The sequence below is a fragment of the Mustela putorius genome, unplaced genomic scaffold (genome assembly GCF_011764305.1).
Source record: "Mustela putorius furo isolate JIRA1106 unplaced genomic scaffold, ASM1176430v1.1 tig00003902_pilon_pilon_pilon, whole genome shotgun sequence".
NCBI lineage: Eukaryota > Metazoa > Chordata > Mammalia > Carnivora > Mustelidae > Mustela > Mustela putorius.
Window position 1 is genome coordinate 24,709 of NW_025422050.1, and position 25,003 is coordinate 49,711.

Genomic DNA, 25,003 nt, shown 5'->3' on the forward strand with positions numbered 1-25,003 from the left:
ATTCCCTTTTTATTCTCTTTCACAGTTTCCACCTATCTACCTCCATTACCTATCTATTATTGCATGTTGTCTACTTATCCCATTAGAAATCTGAACATATTTATCATAGTTGTTTATCTTCCCTGTCTTTTTTTTTTAATAAAATTTTATTTTCCAAAATGTACAGTTGGTGGATCTTGTTCATGCATCTTCACCAGCAGCTGGGCCATCTCCACCCTTGGTGTTTCTGGTGTAAATTACTTGAGCTCTGTGCTTTGAAACCAGTTTAATAAGTCCTTTACTAAGGAGCTCCTGAAGGGCTGCCCTGGCCAGGGAAGCTTGAATCTTCAGTCTCTCAGAGACAGCAGCTGGAGTTATAAGCTTATAGTTGGGAACTTCTTTACAGAGTTTGTCATATGTCGCTTTGTCAAACAAGACCAAATTATTCAGCTTGTCCCGAACTTTGCCTTTGGACCGCTTCTTCTTTTTGGCCTTGCCCCCAGATTTGTCCACTGGGTCTTTGTCTTTTTTTTGGCCGATTTCCGGCATCCTTCTTCTTCTTGTCATCCTTGGGCGGCATAGCGAAGCTGGGAGAGGAGCGTCCACCCCTGCAGCCTCACTAAGATGTCGGACAAAAAGGCTGTCTTCCCTGTCTGATCACTCTAGCTGCTGTGTCATATCTGAATTGGATCTATATTGCTTCGACTGTTCGTTCTTTCTGGAACTCAGATGATTAAAATGTTAGCCCATTGGCTTTCATCCCACAGCTCCCAAACTCGGTCCGTGTTTGTTTGCTTGTTGTACCGTTTTCCTTAACAACATTTTCATTCCTGAACAACAGCATAGTCTAACCTGTCCTCAAGTTCACTGATTTCATCTTCTGTCATCTACAGTCTACAGTGGATCCCAGCCAGCAGTTTTTTATTTTCTTTATGATATTTTTAAATATTTAATTTCCATTTGGCATGTTTCATATTATTTCTGTAACTTGGCAGAGGTTTGCTATCTTTTATTTTTTAAATTTCATAGTAATCCATAATTACTCCTTCAAGAAATTTTATATTGGCTACTTTAAAATCTTTGCAAGCGAGTCCTAACATCGGATTCATCTCTGTTGTTGTCGGGGTTTGCCTTTTCTCATTTAAGTTTTGACTTCCCTGGCTCTACGTCTGAAGAACAATTTTTTATCTTGACCTGCACAGTTTGGATAGTCTATGAAAAGACTCCTGATCCTTTCATAGTAAGTTGCCCTGTTTTAAGGATCGGCCTGCCTGTTCTGGCCTACTTTGGGGGGGACGCAGTTCCACTGTCACTTCATTTCATGAGCTTTTGCAAAGCATTCCTGAGCCACATTGTTCTGAGTCCACCTGATTTTCTGATGGGTGACTGCCAGACATGCCCGTGGTAGCAGAAAATGCTTCCATGGGCCGTGGGATGTCATTAGGTGGGGGGTGTGGGATTCAGGGCCTAAAGGATACAGAACATTCTCGCCTGGCCTGTGTTTCAGTCACCCAGGACCACTGGCCTTCCTATTCTATATCTACCAGTACACCCAAGGGAGGGGGTCATCTACCATGACACCTGCTGCTGCTGGTGGAGGGCTAGGAGCTGCAGGCCTGGGTATTTCTCCACCACTGGGTGGAGTGTGGAGGCACCCCAAAACTAGATCGCCTTCTGGTACGAATGCCAGGCCCGGTTGCTTTCTGCCAATGAGTGGAGGAACTGCAGGCGCCTGGCCAGGATGTTTTGCTGGGCAGAATGACGTGAGCCACCATATACAGTTGGAACCTTTCTGTTGGCTGGAGTAGAGAGAGACGCTGGCCTTGGATCCCCTTCTGCCATTGAAGGGACACCTAGGAGACATGAAGCCTACTGGAGTCACCTGAGCAGGTGGTGAGGAAAAACTGTGGTGGTCTTGAGAAGTGCACAGGTGGGTCAGGCCTCTGAGAATCAGCTATAGTGGCTGCTTTGGGAAGGTGGATCCTGCTGTTTCCTTCATTTGGAGGGGCAGAGTGGATGCACCTGCCCCGCAGGCCAGGCCTAGCTCTTGCAAATGCTGCAGGTAGTTCCCTTGGTACTTCTCTTGTGTGTCCATCTCTCCTTTATGTCACAGTTGAGCTTCCATTTTTCCTGATGTTCACCCATTGAAAGCAGACCCTGGTTTTTGTTTTTGTTTTTTCTTTGTTGGCTTTGTTTTCTGTTTTTTGTTTTTTGGGTTTTTTTTTTTTTTCTGTGTCTGTGTACTTTATTTCTTTCTCCTCTCTTCCTGTGTTTTTCTAGGAGTGTTGGTGTTTCTTTGATGCCCATCACTGAAACTCGATTTAATTCTAGACAGTGGTAGGGGCACAGGGGTGGCTCACGTGGTTAAGTATCTGTTTTGGGCTTGGGTCATGATCTCTGGGTCCTGGGATGGAGCCCTGCCTTGGGCTCCCAGCTCAGTGGGGTGTCTGCTTCTCCCTCTCCTTCTACCTCTCCCCTTGTGCATGTTCTCTCTCTCTCTCCCTCTCTCTCTCTCTCTTTCTCTGTCTCTCTCTCTGTATCTCTCTGTCTCAAATGAATAAATACGATCTTTTAAAGAAAGAAGACAAAGGTCAGGGAATTCACCATGGCATAGATATTCAAATCCTTAGGTCCTTAGGTAGAACACATTTTCCTTTCCACCGGTTACACTCTTTTTGTGATAATTTGTTGAAATATTTCCAAGGAATTCATTTGAATTTAGAGGGCAGAAGCAGAAAGAAGCGAGTCTCCGCTATCATCCCCGCAAACCAACATTCTTGTCGGTATTTTTTCTAAGTACAGCTCTTTGCAATGTTCCTAATCTGTCCTTTGGACATTCTTTACTAATGTCTAGCTATGATCAAAGATCCGGTTAGAATACCCTTCTCTCTCTTTCCATGCCTCTATGTTTGCCTTAAAAATGTTAGCTTTATTTACAGCTCTTTCACTTGATTTGTTAGTCTTATGAACATTTGGCTCTCAATAGCGGTCTATTTGCCTCAGGTTTTCTATCGTTATTGACTGAGTTCGTACGATACCAAATTCATTAAAGCAGAGTCCTTAGAATAAATGTCCCTGACTTAGCACGTGCTTCCAATTTTTTGCCTATTGCTTTTATACTTGAATGACAGATTTGATTGCAGAAAAAAATTGTTAGGTCACACATTTTTCCTTGATGATTTTGTAGCTGTTGCTTTGTCAAAATGTGTGTTTCAGACCTCAGCATTCTACTAATACCTGGTAGGACAAGCTCCTGAAATTAATATTCTTTTGGAACATATTTCAGAGCAGGATTTGTGTATTTATTTTAGACAAAAAAAAAAAAACAGACGTAAAATTCATGGAGGGGTCATTTCCACTTCCACCTATGGTCGTGATGAAAGAGCCCGTTTCAGTCCTATTATCTCACAGAGAAAAACAAAAGTCTGGATAAAGGGGGGAAGATAGCCAACATTGCTTGAAGGCATCAGAGAGCTTCTTCTCTGCCCAGCACATCCAGGTAGAGGAAATCTGGAAAACAGAGAATCTCTGCAGGGGAATGCAGCAATCCTGTGCTACTTTTCTCCCCTCAGGGAAGGGCTGAAGGCCACAGTGCCCTGAGTGACAGGGCATCATTCTATAGACAAAGAACCCACCAAGTGAGAGAAGACAGCAGCTCCTCAGAAAACTCATGGGGCTAGGGAACAAAACTCAAGAGTCCGACTTACAAAGCAGTCAGTATTTGAGAAGTTGAGGCCTTAGGAAGAAGAAAGGCAGACAGACCTGAGACCTGTACTGGGCGCTTTTCTCCCTGGAGGCATTCCTCCATACCTAAGCTGCATAGGACCTGAGACTAGGAAGTTGAACAGACAGCTGTTCAAAGCCTCAACAGATATCTCAGCAGTCCCAGGGTGTAGGGAAGTAAAAAGAGGCGTGCCTGCAGAACTCACCGGAAAGAGGGCCCCCAGAAAACACCCCAGACTGTCAGTGGGGACCCCTGAAGGGCTACCTACCATCCGGGGCAGGGGGAACCTGAGGTGGTGCAAACTTTATAAAAAGCCCGGAGCACCCTTGGAGCTCAGCCCCTGGCTGGACTGATGTCATGGCCCCTACCCTGGGTGCCTGCCAGGGAGAAGGTAAAACTTCTACGGAGGGAGACACATCCTCCAGGAGCACTCAGCTTTTCCGTAAACAATGCCTGGCACTTAATTAAACCACCAGGCTCATCAAAAACCAGATGAAGAGAAAGAGGAAGAGATAAACACCCCCAGAATACCCCAATAGTATACTTATCGGACACGGACTGTGAAATAATTATGATTAATATGTTCAAGAATATGGATGACAAACGTGAGGTTTTATCAGGACACTAGAATTTTTTTTTTTTAAGATTTTATTTATTTACTTGACAGAGATTACAAGTAGGCAGAGAGACGGGCAGAGAGAGAGAGAGGAGGAAGCAGGCTCCCTGCTGAGCAGAGAGCCTGATGCGGGGCTCGATCCCAGGACCCTGAGATCGTGACCTGAGCCGAAGGCAGAGGCTTAACCCACTGAGCCACCCAGGCGCCCCAGGACACTAGAATTTCCAAATCAAATGGATACACTGAAAAATGGAAAACTAAAAACTACCATCACTGACATCATGCATTGCACATTTGAGGTAACAGCATACCAGAACCGGCAGAATGGAGGGGGAAGACAGGGGAAACTTCAGGGAAAGGGCAGTCAGAAGGCTGACAGGCGCACGGGTTTGTCCATGGGATCGCAGAGACACAACTTGTGCATAGAAGGAGCAGGGCAGATGATGATTTCAGCAGCAGCTAATACCTATGCAGCCCTTGCTGGGTACCGGACACTGCCTGGGCTCTGCCATCATTATCCAGAGACAGACTTAGGTACCCCTTCTGGAAGGCTGCCTCTGGCCCTCGGGAGACACTTCCGCCTCCTGATCAAAAGCCCTAAAATGTTTTTATTGTGGCAAAAACATATTTAGGGTGTGAAACGGTCACTGTAATCGTTTGAAGTATACAATTCAGAGGCACTAATTAGGTTCACAATCTTGTCCAACTGTGACCACTCTTGCCAAGCCGTTTACTACTGCAAACAGAAACTCTGTGCACATTGAACAATGACTCCCCCTCTACTCTTCCCACCTAGTCCCTGGTATCCTCTACTCTACTTTCAGTCTTTCTGATTTTGCCTCCTTTTTAGACATTGAACCATCCGTCAAATCCTAAGGGACGTGTCCTTTTGTGTCTGGGTTGCTTTGCTTAGCATAATGTTTGCAAGCCTAACGGTCTTGTAGCATGTAACCTAAAGACACTGTTCAAGTTAGAAATACAAGGTTTCCATTTTCTTTTCAGTTGGCAAGAAAAATGTGGAACCAACCTTTGGGATCCCACTGTATTCACTGCATGCCTTGTCGGCCAGACCTCAGATATTTTAGGGGTGAGTTTAGGCAATGATCAAGTAAGGCTTCCCCTTCCCCAACAAGTCTCCCAGTAATAGATGTGTTGTTTCAGTACATGAGTGAGAGGGGTGTTCTCCATTCTGTGAGACAGAAGAGAATTGAAAGGCTTTTTCATCACAGACCCTTTATTTTCTATTCAAGATTAAATTAAGTGAGATAAGAAATTACCTACACCGGATTTCAGACCCCTGATGGTGAAGTTTCTTTTCTTAGTGAATTACTTCAAGAGCAGAGCAGAGAAATTATACTCTCTCTTCTAACTCTCATCAAAGAAACCCGGCCATCTCCTGTGGAAAGAAAAACAAACAAACAAACAAACAAAAACCATTTTTGCCCCCAGGGTCAGTGTCGGTGGACACAACCTATTCACCGTTTCTCTCACATTAGGGGACTCTTTTCTGATATACCTCCAATATAATCGACAGAGACAGCACTCAGCCACCACACTACTTCTCCTTTCTCATTTGGGTATCTGAAGGGTTTGCTTCATCTATTGAAGACAGATTTTATAACTAATAGGCAACACGGAACTATCAACAGAATAATTAGTAGAATTAATAATGACGGGGCATCCTCCTGTGTCCTTGCTCTTGCTCACCTACAGTATCTACTGTGAGCAGGTATGTTTCTTACCTTCAGTGCCTGGATTTTCTATGAAGAGCTGAGTAAGTCTACAGTAAGTTTTCAGAGGAAAGAGGGAATGTCACATGTCAACAACAGGCGGAACAGGCGAAACAACAACAGGCGAGTCTGCAGGATTCACGACATATGAAAACACTGATTGAAATTTAATGCAATATTAAATATTAAATATCTAGTCCAAAGACTAGATCCTGAGTTGTTTTAATAATGGGAATCTCCCTCTTGCCGGTACTCTTCAAAACAGACTCACACACCAAGAACTCATCAGTCTACAAATGGCGTTGAGTCACACGCATCTACCTAACTAGAGAACAGAGCATTCAGTTTGGCAGGATTCTCACGTCAGGAAACACAGTCCTTTAAGGATGGACACTAAGGACGGAGGAGAACCGAGTCAGACCCTTCTGGCTTGGGGTAAAACACGGTAGGGGAGTAAAGTCAACGTAAAGAAGAACAACTCTTTGCCCTTGTGAGTGGCAACCTATTACTGGCATGAAGTGGAGTATGGGGCATCAGAAAGGTCTTCTGGGAACTTCCTCTGATGTTCTGGCAGGACATCGTCAAGCCTCTGATGTCACAACAGAGGCACGTGGGACCAGTTGCACATCAGAGGCATTCTTTGTAACTACGGTCGGACGTACTGGCAACACGACCAGGGTGGCAGCTACCTCCGAGTATGGTAAGATCGCTGAGTCTCTAAGCCACTTTCCGTGGTGGTGTGTTAGGCCTTGAAGTCTTCTTGTGTCAGTGCATGGCTGCGCTCGTGTGATCCCATATGTCACGCTGGATCAGGCTGTGCAGCATGGGCAGCAGGGATAGTGTGGGGCAGTGTATTTGTTTACAAGAGCTGCCATAACAAAATGTCCCCCACTGAGTGGCCTTAAGAACAAAGGTTTATTTTCTTACAGTTCCAGAGTTAGGAAGGCCAAGATCAAGGTCCCCATATGGTTGGTTTCCCCTGGAGCCTCTCTTCTTGGCTTACACATGGACACCGTCTTGCTGCCTCTTCACATGCCGTCTGTCTGGGTTCACACACCCCTGGTTTCTTTCCGTGTGTCCTAATCTCCTCTTCTCATAAGGACACCAGTCAGATGGGAGTGGGGACCACCCTCACAGCTTCATTTCAACCTGAGAGTCACGTATTCAAAAGTCCAATCTTTAAGTACAGTCATATTCTGAGGTACTGGGGGTTAAAGTTTTAATATAGGAAACATGCGGGCACGCAATTCAGCCCATATCAGGCAGGATCAGGTGTCTACCCTGTCAGCCCCATTTGTGCCACCATCTCCCATCATCAGAGAAGTGGCCAGAATTAAAAGTGTGTCCCCTTCCTGACATGCACTATGTCTTGTACTGCGCTGAGGAAAGAACGGACCCCTTTCCCTTCCCCCGTTTCTGTTTCCCACGGTAAATGTAGTAAGTCAGAGGTGGGACAATGGACCAGGGTAGAGGGAAAATAATGTGCCTTAGAGGCACTAATCAGAACCCTGAACAAGCCACCTCGCCCCTTCTCTAGGAGTCTGTGGTCCCTCATGCATAACAAGGAGATTAATGCCGGCTACCTGTGTTATAGAACGGTTGGAAGCACGGAAGAAGGTGGCAGGTATGAAAGTGCCTAGAAACGGTATGTGGCTCAATCTTTGTGAATTTACCCCCTTCAGTGCATATTCAGTCCTTACCCTTGACTGTGCTTTTGATCCTAGGAGCCCTGCCTCTCTTTCTCACTGGATTTATTGATCTCTGATCCAACAGCCTTTCCTACCAACGCCCAATTGTAAGAAAAACTGATTTTGTTTAAAAAAAAAAGGGGGGGGGGATCATGCCCGATCCCAGGGTGGGACTCTGGATTTCTCCAGTGCAGTCATTGATTGCTATCCCATTCTCCTTTGCCAGGTGATGGTATTTCCAGCCTCCTCTGCTTCCAACGGTGGTGGCCCCGTGACCCAGTTCTGCCCACGGAAGTGGATGGGCCACATGTAGGGGTCTTCTGTGGAAGATTCTGTTTCTTGACAGGAAGGACATGTGAGCAGGGGAATGTTAGTCCAGCCATCAGAAACAAGGGAATTCTGCCATTTGTGACAGGGAATTAGAGCCGGGGTCCTCTTCTGATCCAGTCTTCCTATTTTGGCAAGAAAGTCTCAGAGGCAGTGTTGCATTAATCTCTCAGGAGGCACATACTGCATGGCTGCCCCTCTTTTTATAATGCCAGCATGGGGCGCTAGTGTCCCTTGAGGCTTAAAATGGAGATATTTTAATTCTATCTACCCTTCTTTATGTATGAGATAGACTTTTTCTCTGATGAGCAACTTCCCTCATCCACTCTTTGGGAACCAGTGTTACAGTTCATATGCCAAACACGGGACAATTGTTTCATTATTTGCCTCTGCTCACCCAATTTCAAAACAATGAATTTATTTCCTAGCATTTAGTAATGGTGACTGTGAGGTCTGTGTCTCTTGAGTCGCTGTGGTCTCGATATTTAATCGCAGTTTGGTGTGCTTAGTTAGGTCCATCTTAGTTATGATTCTTACTGACACTCAGTTTGTCCCTGAGTGACGCAGACTCAATCTCAGTCTGCTGGCACAGGAGCGAGCTCTCAGCAGGCGCTTAGTAAATGTGTGCTGAAAGTATGTCAAAGAACTGAGTGAGGTGTATTGATATCATACTTGATTGTTCTGTCACAACAATATATTGCTGTGGCCTCCCCTCCAACAAATGTTTGAAACTGACATTACCCCTTTGCCCTCTTTGGTGTTATTCAAGTAGTACTGCACTGGGATCAGAAAATTTAACACTCACTCCCTCGTTGGATCTTTCTACATTAATGGGGGTGCGGTGGGAGACAAGTGACCTCAACTCATGGGTCTGATTATTTCTTGGCTTCCAAAATTCATTTCCTCACATGACCATTAAGTCTCACTCACACTGCTTTCTCTGTGCTCATCTGTGCCATCATCTGCTATTGCTCTACTTCCCAGAAACTTGCAGAGCCCAGCTGCCTCTTTCCCTAACAGAGCCCCCTCCTTATCACAGTCCCAGCACTCCTATGGGAGTACTTTGTCAGCAAATCAACAAGTGTCTTTATTCTGCTTCTTCATCTCAGTGGTTTTTCCAGTTACGACTGTGCAAGTTGAAGGCCAAGTGTTTGACCTGGGTCGCGTCAAAGACCCTTTGGTGACCAGCCTCCGTCCGTTTCCTCAAACTTCACTTTTCTGATTTCTAATATGAGGCTAAGAGCTAGCTCTCCTGTATCGACATGAAATGGGTTCCACAAAAGATTGTCAGAACATTATAAATCATACAATGCCCGGATGTGCAAATTTTTTTGAAGACAAGCTGCTATATGAGAAATGTTGGGTCAAATGAGGGAGAATTTGACAACACGCTGAACTTACCCCAGTGCTCTTAGGGATGGCAGTAATATTTACACACAGGTCACCGGACTATATGCGGGAGTTGGTTGGCTATTGTGTTAACATATGGGGATCCTTTTTTCTCCTTTTAACCCAGACTTGACTACTTTCTGGAAGTACTATTCCAGCAACTGGCTATCAGGGTATTCAATACTAGTGGAGATTGATTCCCCAAATTTTATTTTAATATTTGTTTCTTTTTAATATTTTTTCTTATTGATCTGTAAATGATATATTACTTTATATAAATTTAAGGTGGACATGTTTATTTGGGTATATTTCATTTTGTATATATGTGTGTGTGTATATATATATATATATATATATATATAAAATACTTGATAACCAACTAGCATTAATATCTCCATGATGACACATAATTATTATTTGTATGCCTCCTTGAATGTTACTGTATCTGGTTTTGGTTCTGGTTTACAATCATCAATGGTGAAGCTTCAATGTTCTTCATATTCCCCATAATTGTGTGTAAATTTTTCTGAAAATTACGAGATTGCCTCTTTGGCTTTAGTTTTGTAGTTCTGTTCTCACCTAGTATGTGGACCATTGGATGGATAACTTCCTAGAGTGTGTGGTGTGGACAGTGTAGGCCATAGAGACTGCATTAGAATGGAGATACATTTTCCGCAGTTTAAACTCAAATGAGGCTATTTTCTCTATGCATACTCCGAGGCTTGGCTTTCAGGCATTTCAGTCATGAGTGATGTTGCTGTCATGTACTTTACTGTAGTAGTGGTATCTGAGTAGTAATGAACGTGCTGAATTATCGTGTAATTTCAGCCTCTGTGTTTCTTGTACCAGCCATGTATCCTTGCACCTCCACCCCAGGGTGTATGTTTGAGTATGGATTTATCTTCACTTATCTAGGGAAACTGAGGCACAAAGTGGTTAAAGAAACTTAAGAAAGGAAATACTTTGAAATGCTAGACCCTGAATTTGAACCCCAGCTTTTTTGTCACTTCTACTAGTCAGTTTTTGGTTGCTGTTAATAGAAAACTCTGTTGATAGCACAGAAATTAATTGGAGAGTTAGAGGCTTTTAAATATTGTCCTTATAGGGCCTGGAGATGTAAGTGTATTCATGGCCTCTAAGAATGATTACATATGTCAGAACTGGCCCCAAGGGGAACTGTCACTGCTACCACCATTGAGGAGTGGGAAAAATCAGTATATTTTCAGTGCAACTGTTGGCTTAGGCATAGTGTGTATTAGTTGCCTACCTAAAAGCAGGAAAGTCTACCAGAGTTATCTCAGTGAAGATACTTCTTCAACTGGATCCATGGCTCCAAATCAAGCTTGCCTTACTCCACATCTCTCTACATTTAAAGTGGCTTTAAAGTAAATCTGATCAGTGTGCATCAGACTGAGAGCAGTAAAAGCATCAGCAGCCTTAGGAGTAAAAACTCTAGGAAATGGAGACTTAAGCTTTAAAATAGAGAGACAAGTTTACGAACAGACCTCAAAGATATCCTGAGAGAACTAATATAAGGCATCCAACACAGTCTTCTGAACCCTGTGTTCACTAGTGCCTTGATATTTTCCTGCTCTCCTTTTAGCCCATCTAATACTACTATTCCTCAACCCTGGATGAAACTTAGAACTCGGCTTGTGCTCTAGGCTGCTTGATGATGCTAGGTGTATGCTGGAGAAAAAAGGGAATCTCCAAATCCAGAGTACTGTATTATGTTTTTGTTTATGTATTTATGTATTATGGTTTTGTTTAATTGGAATTCTTAAAAAAATAATTTTATAACTCCCAAGTCAGCCACCTGCCTATACCCCAAAAGTTTGTTCTGTATCTTCCCCCATTCCTCGTTTTTCTTATTGCAATCTTCCCTCAGAATCTCCACACAGTTATCTCTTACTTCAGGAAGAAAACATAATTGCTCATAAAGGAATTCAACTGAATTATTCTTTCTCCCTTAAATTCATCCATATTTCCATTCTCTAGAGATAAGACTTTGTCCCCTTCCTCCATTTGTGATTTATACTCACCAAATCTCCCAATCCCTTTCTTGTTATATAATAGATGCTACAAGCCAGTATGGCCTTAGAATCTTTTTGTCCATGTTTGAACACCAAGTCCACTATTTACTAGCTATGTAACCTTGGATAATTCACTCAGCCTCTCTAAACATCCATTTCTTAACTATAAGAGAGAGTGATTTAAGATTACCTTCTTCACAGAATGGTAGAGAAAATGAAATGAGAGAACCCATAGAAAATAATTGAAATATGACCTGCTACTAAAAAACTCAACAAAGTGAGTTATCACCAAATAGATGCAGTTTAATTGTAATGTACCCAATGAGAACATGGATACCTTTTGAAAAAAGGTGGATACCTTCTGTAATCATATTGGTGTTGACAGTACTGAGACAACTTATATAAAAATGCAGTCAAATGAGTATTTTATTTTCTAATTTTATTATCCCTGTTATCATTGTAAACATTGTTAATGTTTCTATCTCTTGGGTGGACCTGCCCCTGCCCTGAGCCCCAAGGATGATGGCTTGTGAGGACCTCCTGCCACTATTTCTCATTTTTTCTTTAAGGTTTTAGAAATGAAAAATCCTCTGTTCTCTAACAGAGATATTAATAAATAGTAGTCAGGTTAACATTCCCATGATCAATTCAATTGACCCAGGTGAATCGAACATCCCAGGTCTGTGCTGCTTCCTTGCTAGTACTAATCTTATGTGAACACAACTGCCTAAACCTTGCTTGATAAGTTCTCCTAGAGACATTTTATTAAGTCTATCCAAGGTCTACAGAATGCCCAAGAAAGGCTCCAGCACATGTGTGGAGTATTGTCCAAGGGTCTCTGCACATTCAACCTCTCAGTTCTTCCTATTCATTGTGAATAAACATGCACACTCTTTTTATGTGACAACAAATAATTAAACCATTACCAGAGGGAAAAAGAATAAAGGGGTTTGATATCTAATGGCTTGGGAACAGCACAGAACTAGTAACATAGTGGCAGCCCTAGACCAAAACCATGAAGGGTACAGGTCTGTTAGACACAAAACATTTTTTCTAATCCTAAACTCTGGAGAACAAAATCGCTAAGTTATAAATCAGTCACCAATTTGTGAAATATTCTGACTCGTTGGATTTATTTAATATCCAACTAATGACCTTATCTTGTACTTTGCAAATTGTATTTTCCCAAGATCTTTTTTTTTTTCTATTTAAGTTTTATCTAAATTAAGATGATTTACAGACCAGCTCTTCCAGGCTTTGGCTCAAATGTTATAAACTCTCACTGAGGGTGAGATTCTATTGATTAGTGTCTATGGACTTTGTTCATCTCAGGGGTCTTAATCAGTTTAATTAGGCTGGCATCCACAGCCTCATGTCATTACCACTAACTGAGGAAGGTTCCAACATGACACTTATTTGTTCTTGGACAAATCCAGTACCAGCAATAGCAGCAGTGAGCAGGGTTCCAAGCCTCCCAAATGGGGCAAGAAAGTGTGTGGATCCAGGGTGTACAGGGGAGGGGGGGTTTGTTGGTGAGTGGAGCAGGATACAGTTGGTTGGAATACAAGTGAGCTGAGTCCAGTGCTTGCCTGTGTGATCCAACACAGCATTTTAGGGTAGCCATTGTTCAAGCACCTGCACAAAAGCTGTAAGTTGGGCAGCTTTACTGGGCCTAGGTTTTCCTTTGGCATTCCTTCCACACACACAGCCACAGTGCTTCACATGAAAACGAGTTAAAACCCCATCCTTACACCACAGAAGCCATCAGCAAGAGTTACAGGGTTACGGGTCAGGTGGGGGAGGGCCCCTCTGGAAAAAGAAAAAATCAAAAAGCCTCTGGTATTCAAATTAATGAGTGATCTTATGTCGTATTTCCTAGGTTCAGCTACATCTTCATGTATTTCATTAGTGCCTCTCTAGTCACTAATGTCTTCCTTTGGTTGCTAGATTTCTGGGTAGTTAACCCATCTCCTGCCTCCATTTGTTCAATAGCAATTCCCGTTTTTACTTGGATCTTCGAGTAGAATTGTAAATCAGGTGTGCCAGTCTAGGTTTAATCATTACAGCGTCAAATTGCTCTCCCAGATCGTGTGAACAAAAATGAATGGAAAATTTCGTTTTACAAATCCTACTTTTGGACTTAGCCCATGGCTGAGAACTAAGGAGGCCGAGCGTACGGATGGCAGCGAGGGGTCAATCCACGCCCCGCGTTGGGTCGGCGGTGGAGGAGTCGGAAGTGGTTGGGGTTTGGGGGAGGAGATCCGCTCACACAGAAGAGGAGAGGGTTGATCCGCCATATCTGCTGCTGCTGCCGCAGTTGCGAATGCAGTGTTGGGGGACTTAGCTGCCTCTGCGCTGCCGCTAAGGTTCGCGTCGCTTCCCTTTGGCACTTCGCTCTTGCAGCCTTACCCCTTGGCGGCGTAGCCCGCTCTTTCTGGCGTGTTAACCCCGCTCCCTCCCCGCCACCCATCAGGTCCTCAGACCATGGATCCGGGCAGCAGCAGCAGCGACTCAGCACCCGACTGCTGGGACCAGGTGGACATGGAAGCCCCGGGTTCGGCCCCGAGCGGAGACCCAGCCTCCTCGGCGGTTGCCGAGGCCCAGCAGGAGCATCTCAGCTCGGCCTTCAGCCGTCAGCTCAACGTCAATGCCAAACCCTTCGTGCCTAACGTACACGCCGCGGAGTTCGTGCCGTCCTTTCTGCGGGGCCCGGCCCAGCTGCAGCCCCCCCCGGCCGACATCACCAGCATCGATGAAACCTGCACCGGCGCGGGCGACCTTCAAGGTAAAAAGCTGGGACGGGGGGCACCTGTGGAGCATTCCAAAGAGGAACAGTTAGTGTTGCATGAAGGTTCCAATTCAGCCGTTACCATGGAACTTTCAGAACCTGTTGTAGAAAATGGAGAGGTGGAGATGATCCTAGAAGAGTCATGGGAGCACAATAAAGAAGTAAGTGAAGCTGAGCCAGGGGGTAGTTCCTTGGGAGATTCAGGGCCCCCAGAAGAAAGTGGCCAGGAAGTGATGGATAAAGAGGAAATGAGAAAATCTAAATCCGTGTTCGTGCCTTCAGGTGCTCCTAAAAAAGAACACGTAAATGTGGTGTTCATTGGGCATGTAGATGCTGGCAAGTCAACCATTGGAGGACAAATAATGTTTTTGACAGGAATGGTTGACAAAAGGACACTTGAGAAATATGAGAGAGAAGCTAAAGAAAAAAACAGAGAAACTTGGTATTTGTCCTGGGCCTTAGATACAAATCAGGAAGAACGAGACAAGGGTAAAACAGTAGAAGTGGGTCGTGCCTATTTTGAAACAGAAAAGAAACATTTCACCATTTTAGATGCTCCTGGCCACAAGAGTTTTGTCCCAAATATGATTGGTGGTGCTTCTCAAGCTGATCTGGCTGTACTAGTAATCTCTGCCAGGAAAGGAGAATTTGAAACTGGATTTGAGAAAGGTGGACAGACAAGAGAACATGCGATGTTGGCAAAAACAGCAGGGGTAAAACATTTAGTAGTGCTTATTAATAAGATGGATGATCCCACAGTTAATTGGAGCAGCGAGAGATATGAAGAATGTAAAGAAAAACTGGTGCCCTTTTTGAAAAAAGTTGGTTTTAGTCCCAAAAAGGACATTCACTTTATGCCCTGCTCTGGGCTGACAGGGGCAAATATTAAAGAGCAATCAGATTTTTGCCCTTGGTACACTGGATTACCATTTATTCCGTATTTGGATAATATGCCAAACTTCAACAGATCAATTGATGGACCAATTAGACTGCCAATTGTGGATAAGTACAAGGATATGGGCACCGTGGTCCTGGGAAAGCTGGAATCAGGATCCATTTTTAAGGGCCAGCAGCTTGTGATGATGCCAAACAAACACAATGTGGAAGTTCTTGGAATTCTTTCTGATGATGCTGAAACTGATTATGTAGCCCCAGGTGAAAACCTTAAAATCAGACTGAAGGGAATTGAAGAAGAAGAGATTCTTCCAGGATTCATACTTTGTGACCCTAATAATCTGTGCCATTCTGGACGTACCTTTGACGTTCAGATAGTGATTATTGAGCACAAGTCCATCATCTGTCCAGGCTATAATGCGGTGCTGCACATTCATACTTGTATTGAGGAAGTTGAGATAACAGCCTTAATCTCCTTGGTAGACAAAAAGTCAGGAGAGAAAAGTAAGACACGGCCCCGCTTCGTGAAACAAGATCAAGTGTGCATTGCCCGTTTAAGGACAGCAGGGACTATCTGCCTTGAAACATTCAAAGATTTTCCTCAGATGGGTCGTTTTACTTTAAGAGATGAGGGTAAGACCATTGCGATTGGAAAAGTTCTGAAACTGGTCCCAGAGAAGGACTAAGCAGTTTTCTTGATGCCCCTGCACAATACTGTGAGAATTGACTACAAAAGTTCACCACTTTCTCTTATTTACTGCCCACTGACAGACTTTTCTTCATCTTTTGCAAAGAGAAAATTCACAGCAAAAATCCGTGTTTTGTCAGCTTTCTCATGTTGAGATCTCAGTTATGTTACTGTTGAATTGACCCACAACTTTCCTCCTCCTATGCCATTTTGCTTCCTTGGACAGAACCCGTGATAGCTTTGTAAGTGATGTGGGTGTAATTGTCTATAACAATGAAAAATTAATATATTTTTTAATTTTTCATTTTCCCTTAGGATATTTAGACAACCCTTGTTCCACGCAGATCAATCAGAGTGTGTCAGTGTGTGTGTACATGTTAAAAAGACAACTAACATGTCAATAAAATATTCCATTTGAAACTCTTCTTGGTATCTGAAATGCTTTTGAATATTTTTAAAAATTTGTACATAATAGTTTTCAATTAGCTTTTTTACTTTCTCAGGTCATTGAACACATCTTATTACTTGGGCTTTTAAAAACTGTCCTCCACTCACTGTTTTAAATGCGCCTTTACAAACTGCACAGGTTTGTATTAAAAGTTTTTCATTTGGAAAACGAATCTATTTGAGGGCTCTTCCCAGTGAACTTTGTTTTCTCTATCCAATTTGAATCAATAAAGGAGCTCTTCTGTTTCCCCACTTGTGATTTGAAGAAGCATTTCCACATTACAAACATACCTGGGGATTCAGACCCTGTGTTGACTAAACTCTTATCCACACACTTTTGCTTTGTTCACCATGAGACTTGTGATGTGGGATACAACACAGTAAGGGGCATGACGGTTGAGAAAATACATGCTTTCAATAGGGCTGTAAGTCATTTACTGAAAAATAAGTGTTAGTGTGGGCCCCGAGCTGGGAAATGAGCCCATTCCACCCTTGTATTCTTCTGTGCTTGGAGTTGGTAGGAAAGATAAAAGTTCATTTTTACCATCGGATCACAACCCACATTTCAGTCAGAGACACTAGACTTGTCTCTGTACCCTGTATTAAGGAAAACACTCTGCTCTCCGTCTTGAGATGGCTACTTCGATTGCTAGGACAGTGGCTTTATAACCTGCATAACTATCAACAACTGCAAGAGCTTTCAGTCTTGGTAAGTTGGTAGTGACCCAATGTAAACAAACACCTGCCCAGTGGTGGGCAGGGCCATTTCCTCACACTCATGGGCTGGTTGGATGGGGGTGGAGACTGGCTACCAGAACAACCTGGGCCCATGCTTAGGCAAAGACCATGTCCCCTTATTCATGGTCCCTTGGTCTCTGTGCCCATGGACCTCCAGGATTTCTGACCTGTCAGAGATAGCCACGGGTCTTAACAGCATTAATAGCATGGTTCTGTGAATCATCCATCAGAGATCTTCAGGGGCACCCACATGGGAAATAAGGATTTTTCTTTTGTCCTATGTCAGCTAACCTAATCCACAGGGATACAGCTCATACTGCCTTGGACCCAGAACTTTCATAATAGAATATCAGTGGCAAGAGTTTCATCTTTATTTCAGATTCCTTCTCTTGCCTCTATGCTCTGAATTTTGTACAAAATACAGACCAATTCAGTGTCTGCTAGAAGTGTTACCCTGCAGCCCCTTAAAATTATTTCTGGTGCTACATCAACTTCATTTTTTTCCCACAATTTTAGTAATTTGCCAATAGGATTATTATAGATATCTTTCACTAATAGACCAAAGCTACAAGGAAGGACAGAACTTTTTTCCCATCCAGTTTGGATAATTTCCCCTCAAAAACTGTCTCCTTAGTGTCTTTCTCAATAGCCAGTTGAATGGCAAATTCTCCACCAGGAGCTCTGAACTGTGTGTGTGTGTGTGTATACACACAACTTCAGAGACCAGGACATAAACTTCTGGAAATAGATGTCAGAAACTAATTCTTTTCATTTCAGTGAGAAACAGATCATCCAGGTGATTGGAGACACCAGCCTGGCTCTTTAGGAAACTGGATTTAAACTCATGGTAACATTTCTTTCTAATGTCCTGAATGCCTTCCTTTCTAGTTCTTAATATCTGATGGTAGTATCCAATACTGCAAACATGGGGCTGTTCACAAACACACTAGTTTTCCCTGGTGCGTACAGAGCTGTGTCCTTTCAGAGGTTCCCTATTGCCTCCATTTCAGGCCAGTTTAACTTAACTCTCTTCAGAGCTTCATCTGGCAACCAAGATAATGTAGAATCTCCCCAAGTCAGGCTACATGCTGTGATACATGGTGAACTTCCTGCTTAAGGCTTTCTCAATAAATGTCAACCCATAGGCTCTTGGCAGCTTTTCTCCCAAGCCTCTTCCTTTATTTCTCTGGTCATTATGGGACAAACTGAAATTCTGGGAAAGGGGCCAACTTTCAGCAGAGACCCAAAAAGAAAGAAAAGAGAAGGTTTGGATTGGGTAGAAGTTAGCAGACCTCCCACATTACTCACTTTGAGCATCTTTCTCTGGTACCCAGAACAAACTGCCCGTGCTTTTAATACTTACTACGGTTACTGTTCCTGTCTTCAAAAGACAAATCCTTTCTCAAAATAGACACTCCTTTCACAATGTCTTGATTCTGGTGTACTGCAATGCAAGAGCCTGCTTTTTATAAGGTTTACTTATAAACACTTCACAGTTCAAATATTCAACTCATTTTAGTTGAAATGGGCTATTTGGTAGCAGGGAGATGATTAGTTACCATTTCATGACCATTAAAAAAGAAACTCTCTAACGACCAAAGAAGTTCTGCCAAAACCTGAGCATTTGAACATGTTCACATTAATCCAGATTTTATGTTTGACAGGGTTCTTTTTATATTTTCTGCTGAGACTATTGGTAGATTTCCATTTGTTATAGTTTTTAGTTACAATATCTGCTTAACTTACCCTTTAAAATGTCATATGGTTTCTTTTATAAGTTAGTGGACAAAAGGTTCAGGCTCTAAGAATCAGCCATCAATAAAAAGGAGTTCAGCAAAACCCCTTATTTTCTACAGACTCATATTAAGCAACCAGAATTTACATACACAGAAAATTTGAAGACGTTTCTCAGACATCTAATGAAGGTATTTCTTTGACTGCTGAACTTCAAAAGCATATGCAGAGAATATTGAGACCTGTCCCCCAATTTTAGCATGAGAGGGCAAAAGCAAACAAAAAGACTTGCCCATGGTCAGGCTGCTGTACACAATCAAGTCACTGTATCTCTCACTTGATACAATATGAATCCAATATGTATCCACTTAAAGCTTTTTTCACATTTGGAACACTGAGTAAAAAAGTTTCCTAAAGTCTCTAACAGAGACTTGGATGAATTATCTCCTCCAGAGACTGCTTTTACTAGCTCTACCAGTGACTTTTGCACACCAGTAAATTCACAGAAGACTGCATGGTCACATGGCAAGTGACTAAGACCCCAAATGGCTTCTGACAGTCCCCGGATTAAAGGTTAGTGTTTGATTTCTACCTTTGTATTTCTTTTGGCACCTTGCTTTAACTGGTGTTCATGTAACCTATATTATTTAGCTTTCTAAACTGCTTTAGCTTCTTTTGCCAGTTTGGTAGGGTATATGTGTAGAGGTGAAATTAAATGTATTAATACAATTTTTGAATATCTAAAGGCTTAGCTCTGAGTGGTGCTAATGACAGAATGCTCTATCCCCATCTGTGTTCCTCAGTGCATGCTAAGCCAAAAAGAACTGTGATCTTAAATAGTAGATGAGCTGCAACCATGCATTTCGCATAGTTAAGAAGGGCACACATGGGAAACCTGGGTGGCTCAGTTGGTTAAGCCTCTACCTTTGGCTCAGATCACGATCCCAGGGATGGAGCCTCGCATCGGGGTCCCTGCTCAGTGGGGAGTTTGCTTCTCCCTCTGCCTCGCCCCTCCCCCACTCCCACCGCTTATGCTCTCTCTCTCTCTGACAAATAAATAAATAAAAATATTAAAAAAAATAAATAAAAAAGGGCACACAGAAGGTTTGAAGGGCAGGAGATAACCTCTAAGGAGGCCCTTAAAGGATGGTGATTCAGGATGGATGAGAGGTGGTTTCATGAGATCCTGGGGGTGAGTAAAAACATTGCAGTGTTCAAGAAGAACTGTTTGCCTCTATGGATGGTACAGTATTCAAGGCCTGGAGGGAAGTTGGGAGCCTGAGAAATCTGAGAAATTTCATAGCAGAATCTGACCTGGGCCTGCAGGTAGTTGAGGGGGAGGTGTTGAATGCACATTAGATTCATTCTGTAAGATAAAAAGGTCAAAACCGCTAGAAATACTGGCAGCAAGAAAGCCAGCTCTGAGGATGATGACATTGCCATGATCCCCAGATATAAGTGTCAGGCTCCACACTATCTACCAATGCCTGACTGAGTTAGTAGAATCCAAGATAACACATGATCTGGATGTGCAGATTGTTAATAGCTGCAATGAAGGGCAATTTCTGCTCTAGGTCACCCTAATGCCTCCACCTCTGCCAGAAGACTCCATCATTAGAAAAGGAGCCAGCATAAAATTATGTCTGCTTCTGCCTAGGAGATAGTGGGCCTCTTTTTCTTTCCCTGTTCATGTTTCAGAAAGTGATCTTGGTAAGCCAGAGAAAGAACTATGGCCCATGGCAGAGGGGTAAAGTAATGTGCTGTGAAGGCACTAATAGGACCCCCCAAACAAGCCACCTCACCTTCTCTTCCTATCTCCGGTCCCTCGTGCATAACATGGAAATAATGCTGGCTGCCCATGTTATGGGATTGTTGTGAGACCTGAACAAGGCAGAAGTTACCAAAGTCCTAGAAATGGTATGTGGCTCAATGCTTGTGAGTTTATTCCCCTCAGGACATAGTCAATCCTTATCCTTGACTGTGTTTTCAACCTAACCAACTCTGCTTTTTCTCACTGGATTTGTTGATTGCTAACCCAATGGCTTTTCCTAACAATGCCCTGTGGTAAGAAAAACTGATTTTTTTTAAAGAAGCAGTATGTCCAGTCCAGGGTGAAAACTCAGAATTTCTCCAATCCAGTCATAGCTATCCTATTCCCCTTTGCTGCTGTACACAATCAAGTCACTGTAAGGGAGGCTGGAAAGAACCAGCCTCCCTTACAGCTGAGTGTGGCCATGTGGCCCAGGTCTGCCCAATGAAGTATATAGAGAATGTATAGGGGATTTATATAGAAAAGGCTGTTTCTTAATAAAAAGGGTAGATGTGAGCAAAGATGATGATACTTGGAATGTGATAGAAATACCTGGAGTTGTTGCAGCCATGTTGTGACAAGCATGTGGTCATAGAGTCAACCTTCTGAAAATGGCTGAGTAGGAGGTTAGAAGCTTTGGAATCCTGGCATTTTTGAGCAGCTGAACCAATGCAAGTGTACTTCTGTACTTCTTATTCTGAGTGGGGGAGTGGGGATGGTAAGGCTCTGTTTAGTTATACCGTTGTCTCTAAACTTTTGTTGCCTAGTAAATTAATTGAAAATAGCTTTTAGAAATACCAGTGTCCTGGCACCATACCTAGAAATTCTGGTTAATTAGTCTACCTTGGGGCACCTGGGTGGCTCAGTCAGTTACGTGTCTGCCTTTGGCTCAGGTCATGATCCCAGTATCCTAGGATAGAGCCCAGCATAAGGCTCCCTGCTCAGTGAGGAGCCTGCTTCTCCCTCTCTCTCTGCAACTCCCTCTGCTTGTCCTCTCTGTCAAAAAAAAATTTTTTTTAAATCTTAAAAAACAAAATCTATATTGTGGCTTTGGACATTAAAAAAACCTTTCTGTTATCAACAGTGTGAGATACATGACAAGATATAATACAAAGAAACCATGTCAGTCTCACACAGCTTCAACAATTAAGAATTCCTGGATCTATACTCCCACATTCTTGTCTACCCAGAGGTTATTTTGAAGCTAATCCTGAACATCATGTCACTTAATAAACAATTATTTCAGTATGTATCTCTAAAAGATATATACACTTTAAAATTATAGGCACTGTAACACTATTGCATTTTAAAAAGTAGTTATAATTGTGGGGCACCTGGGAGGCTCAGTGGGTTAAACCTCTGCCTTCAGCTCAGGTGATGATCTCAGGGTCCTGGGATTGAGCCCCACATCAGGCTCTCTGCTCAGCGGGGAGCTTGCTTCCTCCTCTCTCTCTGCCTGCCTCTCTGCCTACTTGTGATCTCTGTCAAACAAATAAAATCTTTAAAAAACTTTTTTTTAAATTTAAAAAGTAGTTATAATTGCTAAATATCTTCAAATATTCATCCTTAGCTTAACATTTTCCAATTGTTTCATACATAGTTTTTCTTTTTTCTTTTTTTTTTTTTGTAAGTTGGCATACAGTGTTATATTAGTTTCAGGTGTACAGCATAGTGATTCAACAATTCTGTATATTACTCAGTGCTCGCCACAAAAAGTGTAGCCACCATCTGTCACCATACAATGTTATTACAATATTATTCATTCTATTCCCTATGCTGTACTTTTCATCTCCATGACTTAATTATTTTGTGACTAGAAGTTTGTACCTCTTATTCCCCTTCACTTATTTCACCTGTCCTTCAAGTCCCTCCCTTCTGGCAACCACCAGATTGTTCTCTGTACTTACGATTCTGTTTTTGTTTTTTGTTGGTTTGTTTTTTAGATTCCACATAAAAGTTAAGTAATATGGTATTCATCTTTCTCTGTCTAACTTATTTCACTTAGTATTATACTCTCTAGGTCCATCCATATTGTCACAAATGGCAAGATCCCATTTATTTTTTTTTAAAGATGTTATTTATTTGACAGACAGAGATCATAAGTAGGCAGAGAGGCAGGCAGAGAGAGAGGAAGGAAAGCAGGCTCCCCGCCGAGCAGAGTGCCCAATGCGGGGCTCTATCCCAGGACCCTGGGACCACGGCCCGGGCCGAAGGCAGAGGTCTCAACCCACTGAGCCACCCAGGCGTCTCCCATTTATTTTTTATGGCTGAGTGATATTCCCTTGTATATATGTATACCACATCTTTATCCACTCATCCATCAATGGACATTTATGCATCTCCAGATAGAAGCACACAGCACTACCTATGAGATACTATTGTCAAAAAGAAGAAGAAGAAAAATCTAATTTGAATCTAATAAAGGCTCTGTCTCTGATTTTAAATCAGATTTCATAAGTCAGTCAGAGAGCAACAAATACCATATGATTTCACTCACATGTGAAATTTAAGAAACAAAACAAATGAACAAAGGGGGAAAAAGACACAAACCATTAAACAAATTCTTAACTATAGAGAGCAAACTGTTGGTTATGGGATGGAAGATAAATGAAATGGATGACGGGAATTAAAGAGTACACTTATCTTAGTGAGCACCAGGTGATGTATAGAATTGTTGAATCACTGCATTGCACACCTGAAACTAATTTAGCACTGTACGTTAACAATTAGTGGAATTAAAATTTAAAAACTTAATAAAAAAAGAAAATAAGATTTCAAATATTTATTTAAAAATAAGCAAATATTTATTTCAGCTCAGGATCCAGTTTACTTTCATGCATTATAATTTGTTAATATGTCTATTAGGTCACTTTCAATCTCTGGCTGTTCCTTTGTCTCTCTCTCTCTCTCTCTCTTTCAAATTATTTGCTGATGAATTTAGGTCCTTTACTCTCTAGAGTTTCATAGATTTTCCTGGCATCCTCCCTTTGTCATTGTTTAACATATATGTGTATGTCTCCTGACTTACCTATAAATTGGTTGTTAGAGACAGAGCCTTTATTAGATCCAAGTTGGTTTTTTTTCTTCTTCTTCCTTTTTTTTTTTTCTTTTAGCAAGAATACCTCACAAGTAGTGCTGTGTATTTCTATCTGGAGACACATAATGTCTGGTTGTCTCTTTTTTTATGATGTTAGCAAACACTGATGATTATCGCCTAGATCTAATATTTCGTTACAGATTATAGAATGAAGTTATTTTATTTATCTTTCTCATTTATTAGCAAGAATACTTCTCTAAAGAGAATCTTCTCCACGTTAATTATTTGGTAACACAGTAGATACACAAATGGAAGGATCGTTATTTGCTTTTTTCCTTCTATTTATCAGTTTCAAATTATGAATTTATTCCCTAGTACTCACAGGGCATATTCTCATAATCACTATGAATGCAATATTTAAATGCACTTAATGTATTTGAATCTACCTAATTACTGTTCTTATAGATGCTCAAGCTGATGCATTTTTAGGTATATAGACTTTTCAGATTAGCTCTTGAATCCTTTTTACATGATCACTGTAGTCCTTCCTCCATTCTGGTACATTAAGTTGTTCTCAGCTAACCTTATACATTTCCTAAAATTAGCTAATTCATCACATAATCTTGATGTATTTTTGAACGGAAAATGCTTGGTAGAGAGCAAAATTATGGTGCATGGCTGCAAGTTACCAGATTCATCACAGTTTCTAGTGCTTTGTAAGGGACAGAGCTAAGAAGTATGTATTTTTGAAGTAAAATAGAACATGAGTTTATACTGATACATCTCATTTGAATTCATGGCTTCAAGGTATATACTTTATGTCATTGATCTTTCATCCATATATCCTTTTTCTGAATACACAGTCCTGACTCCCAGTGACACCAACAAAATTACTCATTACTGTTATCCCACAATTCACAAACAACAATGTAAAAAAAAAAAAGAACATACCAACAATACCAATAAAAATCCTGATTCTGAAAACAGCTTAAAAATTTCAACTGACTCTTTTGATTCTCAGGTTGTATCTCACAGGAATTTACAGGACAAGTGATTGTATTTTACAATCATTAAAAATAGTTTCTGTATTGTTGTACCACCAACTTGGTTCATGATAAAGTCTATTAGATTCATTTTGCTTTTCATTGCTTTTATCTTATTCAATTAGTTGCATGTAATAAGTATGCAAAAAAATTAAATCTACTATAGAACATATTTTAGCAAAGTCCAGTTTGTCTTCTTGTCCCTTCCAGTCTGTGTCTTCTGTCCCATATGCACATTTTTTTAGTTTGTTGATTTGAATTCTACATGTATTCATACTCGTTGTGTGTTATAAGTGATTATTAGACAACTTTCCCCATCTTGATTTTTTTCATTCGTC

The 25,003-nt window shown here is 41.9% G+C and overlaps 1 protein-coding gene and 1 pseudogene across 1 annotated transcript; one reads left to right on the forward strand and one right to left on the reverse strand.

The window, feature by feature from the left end:
* Positions 1 to 135: 135 nt before the first annotated feature.
* LOC123388584 lies at positions 136 to 608 on the reverse strand (annotated as a pseudogene).
* Positions 609 to 13,763: 13,155 nt separating this feature from the next.
* On the forward strand, positions 13,764 to 16,276 carry GSPT2 (G1 to S phase transition 2). The gene is made up of 2 exons (XM_004782341.3): positions 13,764 to 13,852; positions 13,960 to 16,276. The coding sequence occupies exon 2, from the start codon at positions 13,971 to 13,973 to the stop codon at positions 15,852 to 15,854; it is 1,884 nt and encodes a 627-aa protein (XP_004782398.1). The 5' UTR covers positions 13,764 to 13,852; positions 13,960 to 13,970; the 3' UTR covers positions 15,855 to 16,276.
* Positions 16,277 to 25,003: the final 8,727 nt, after the last annotated feature.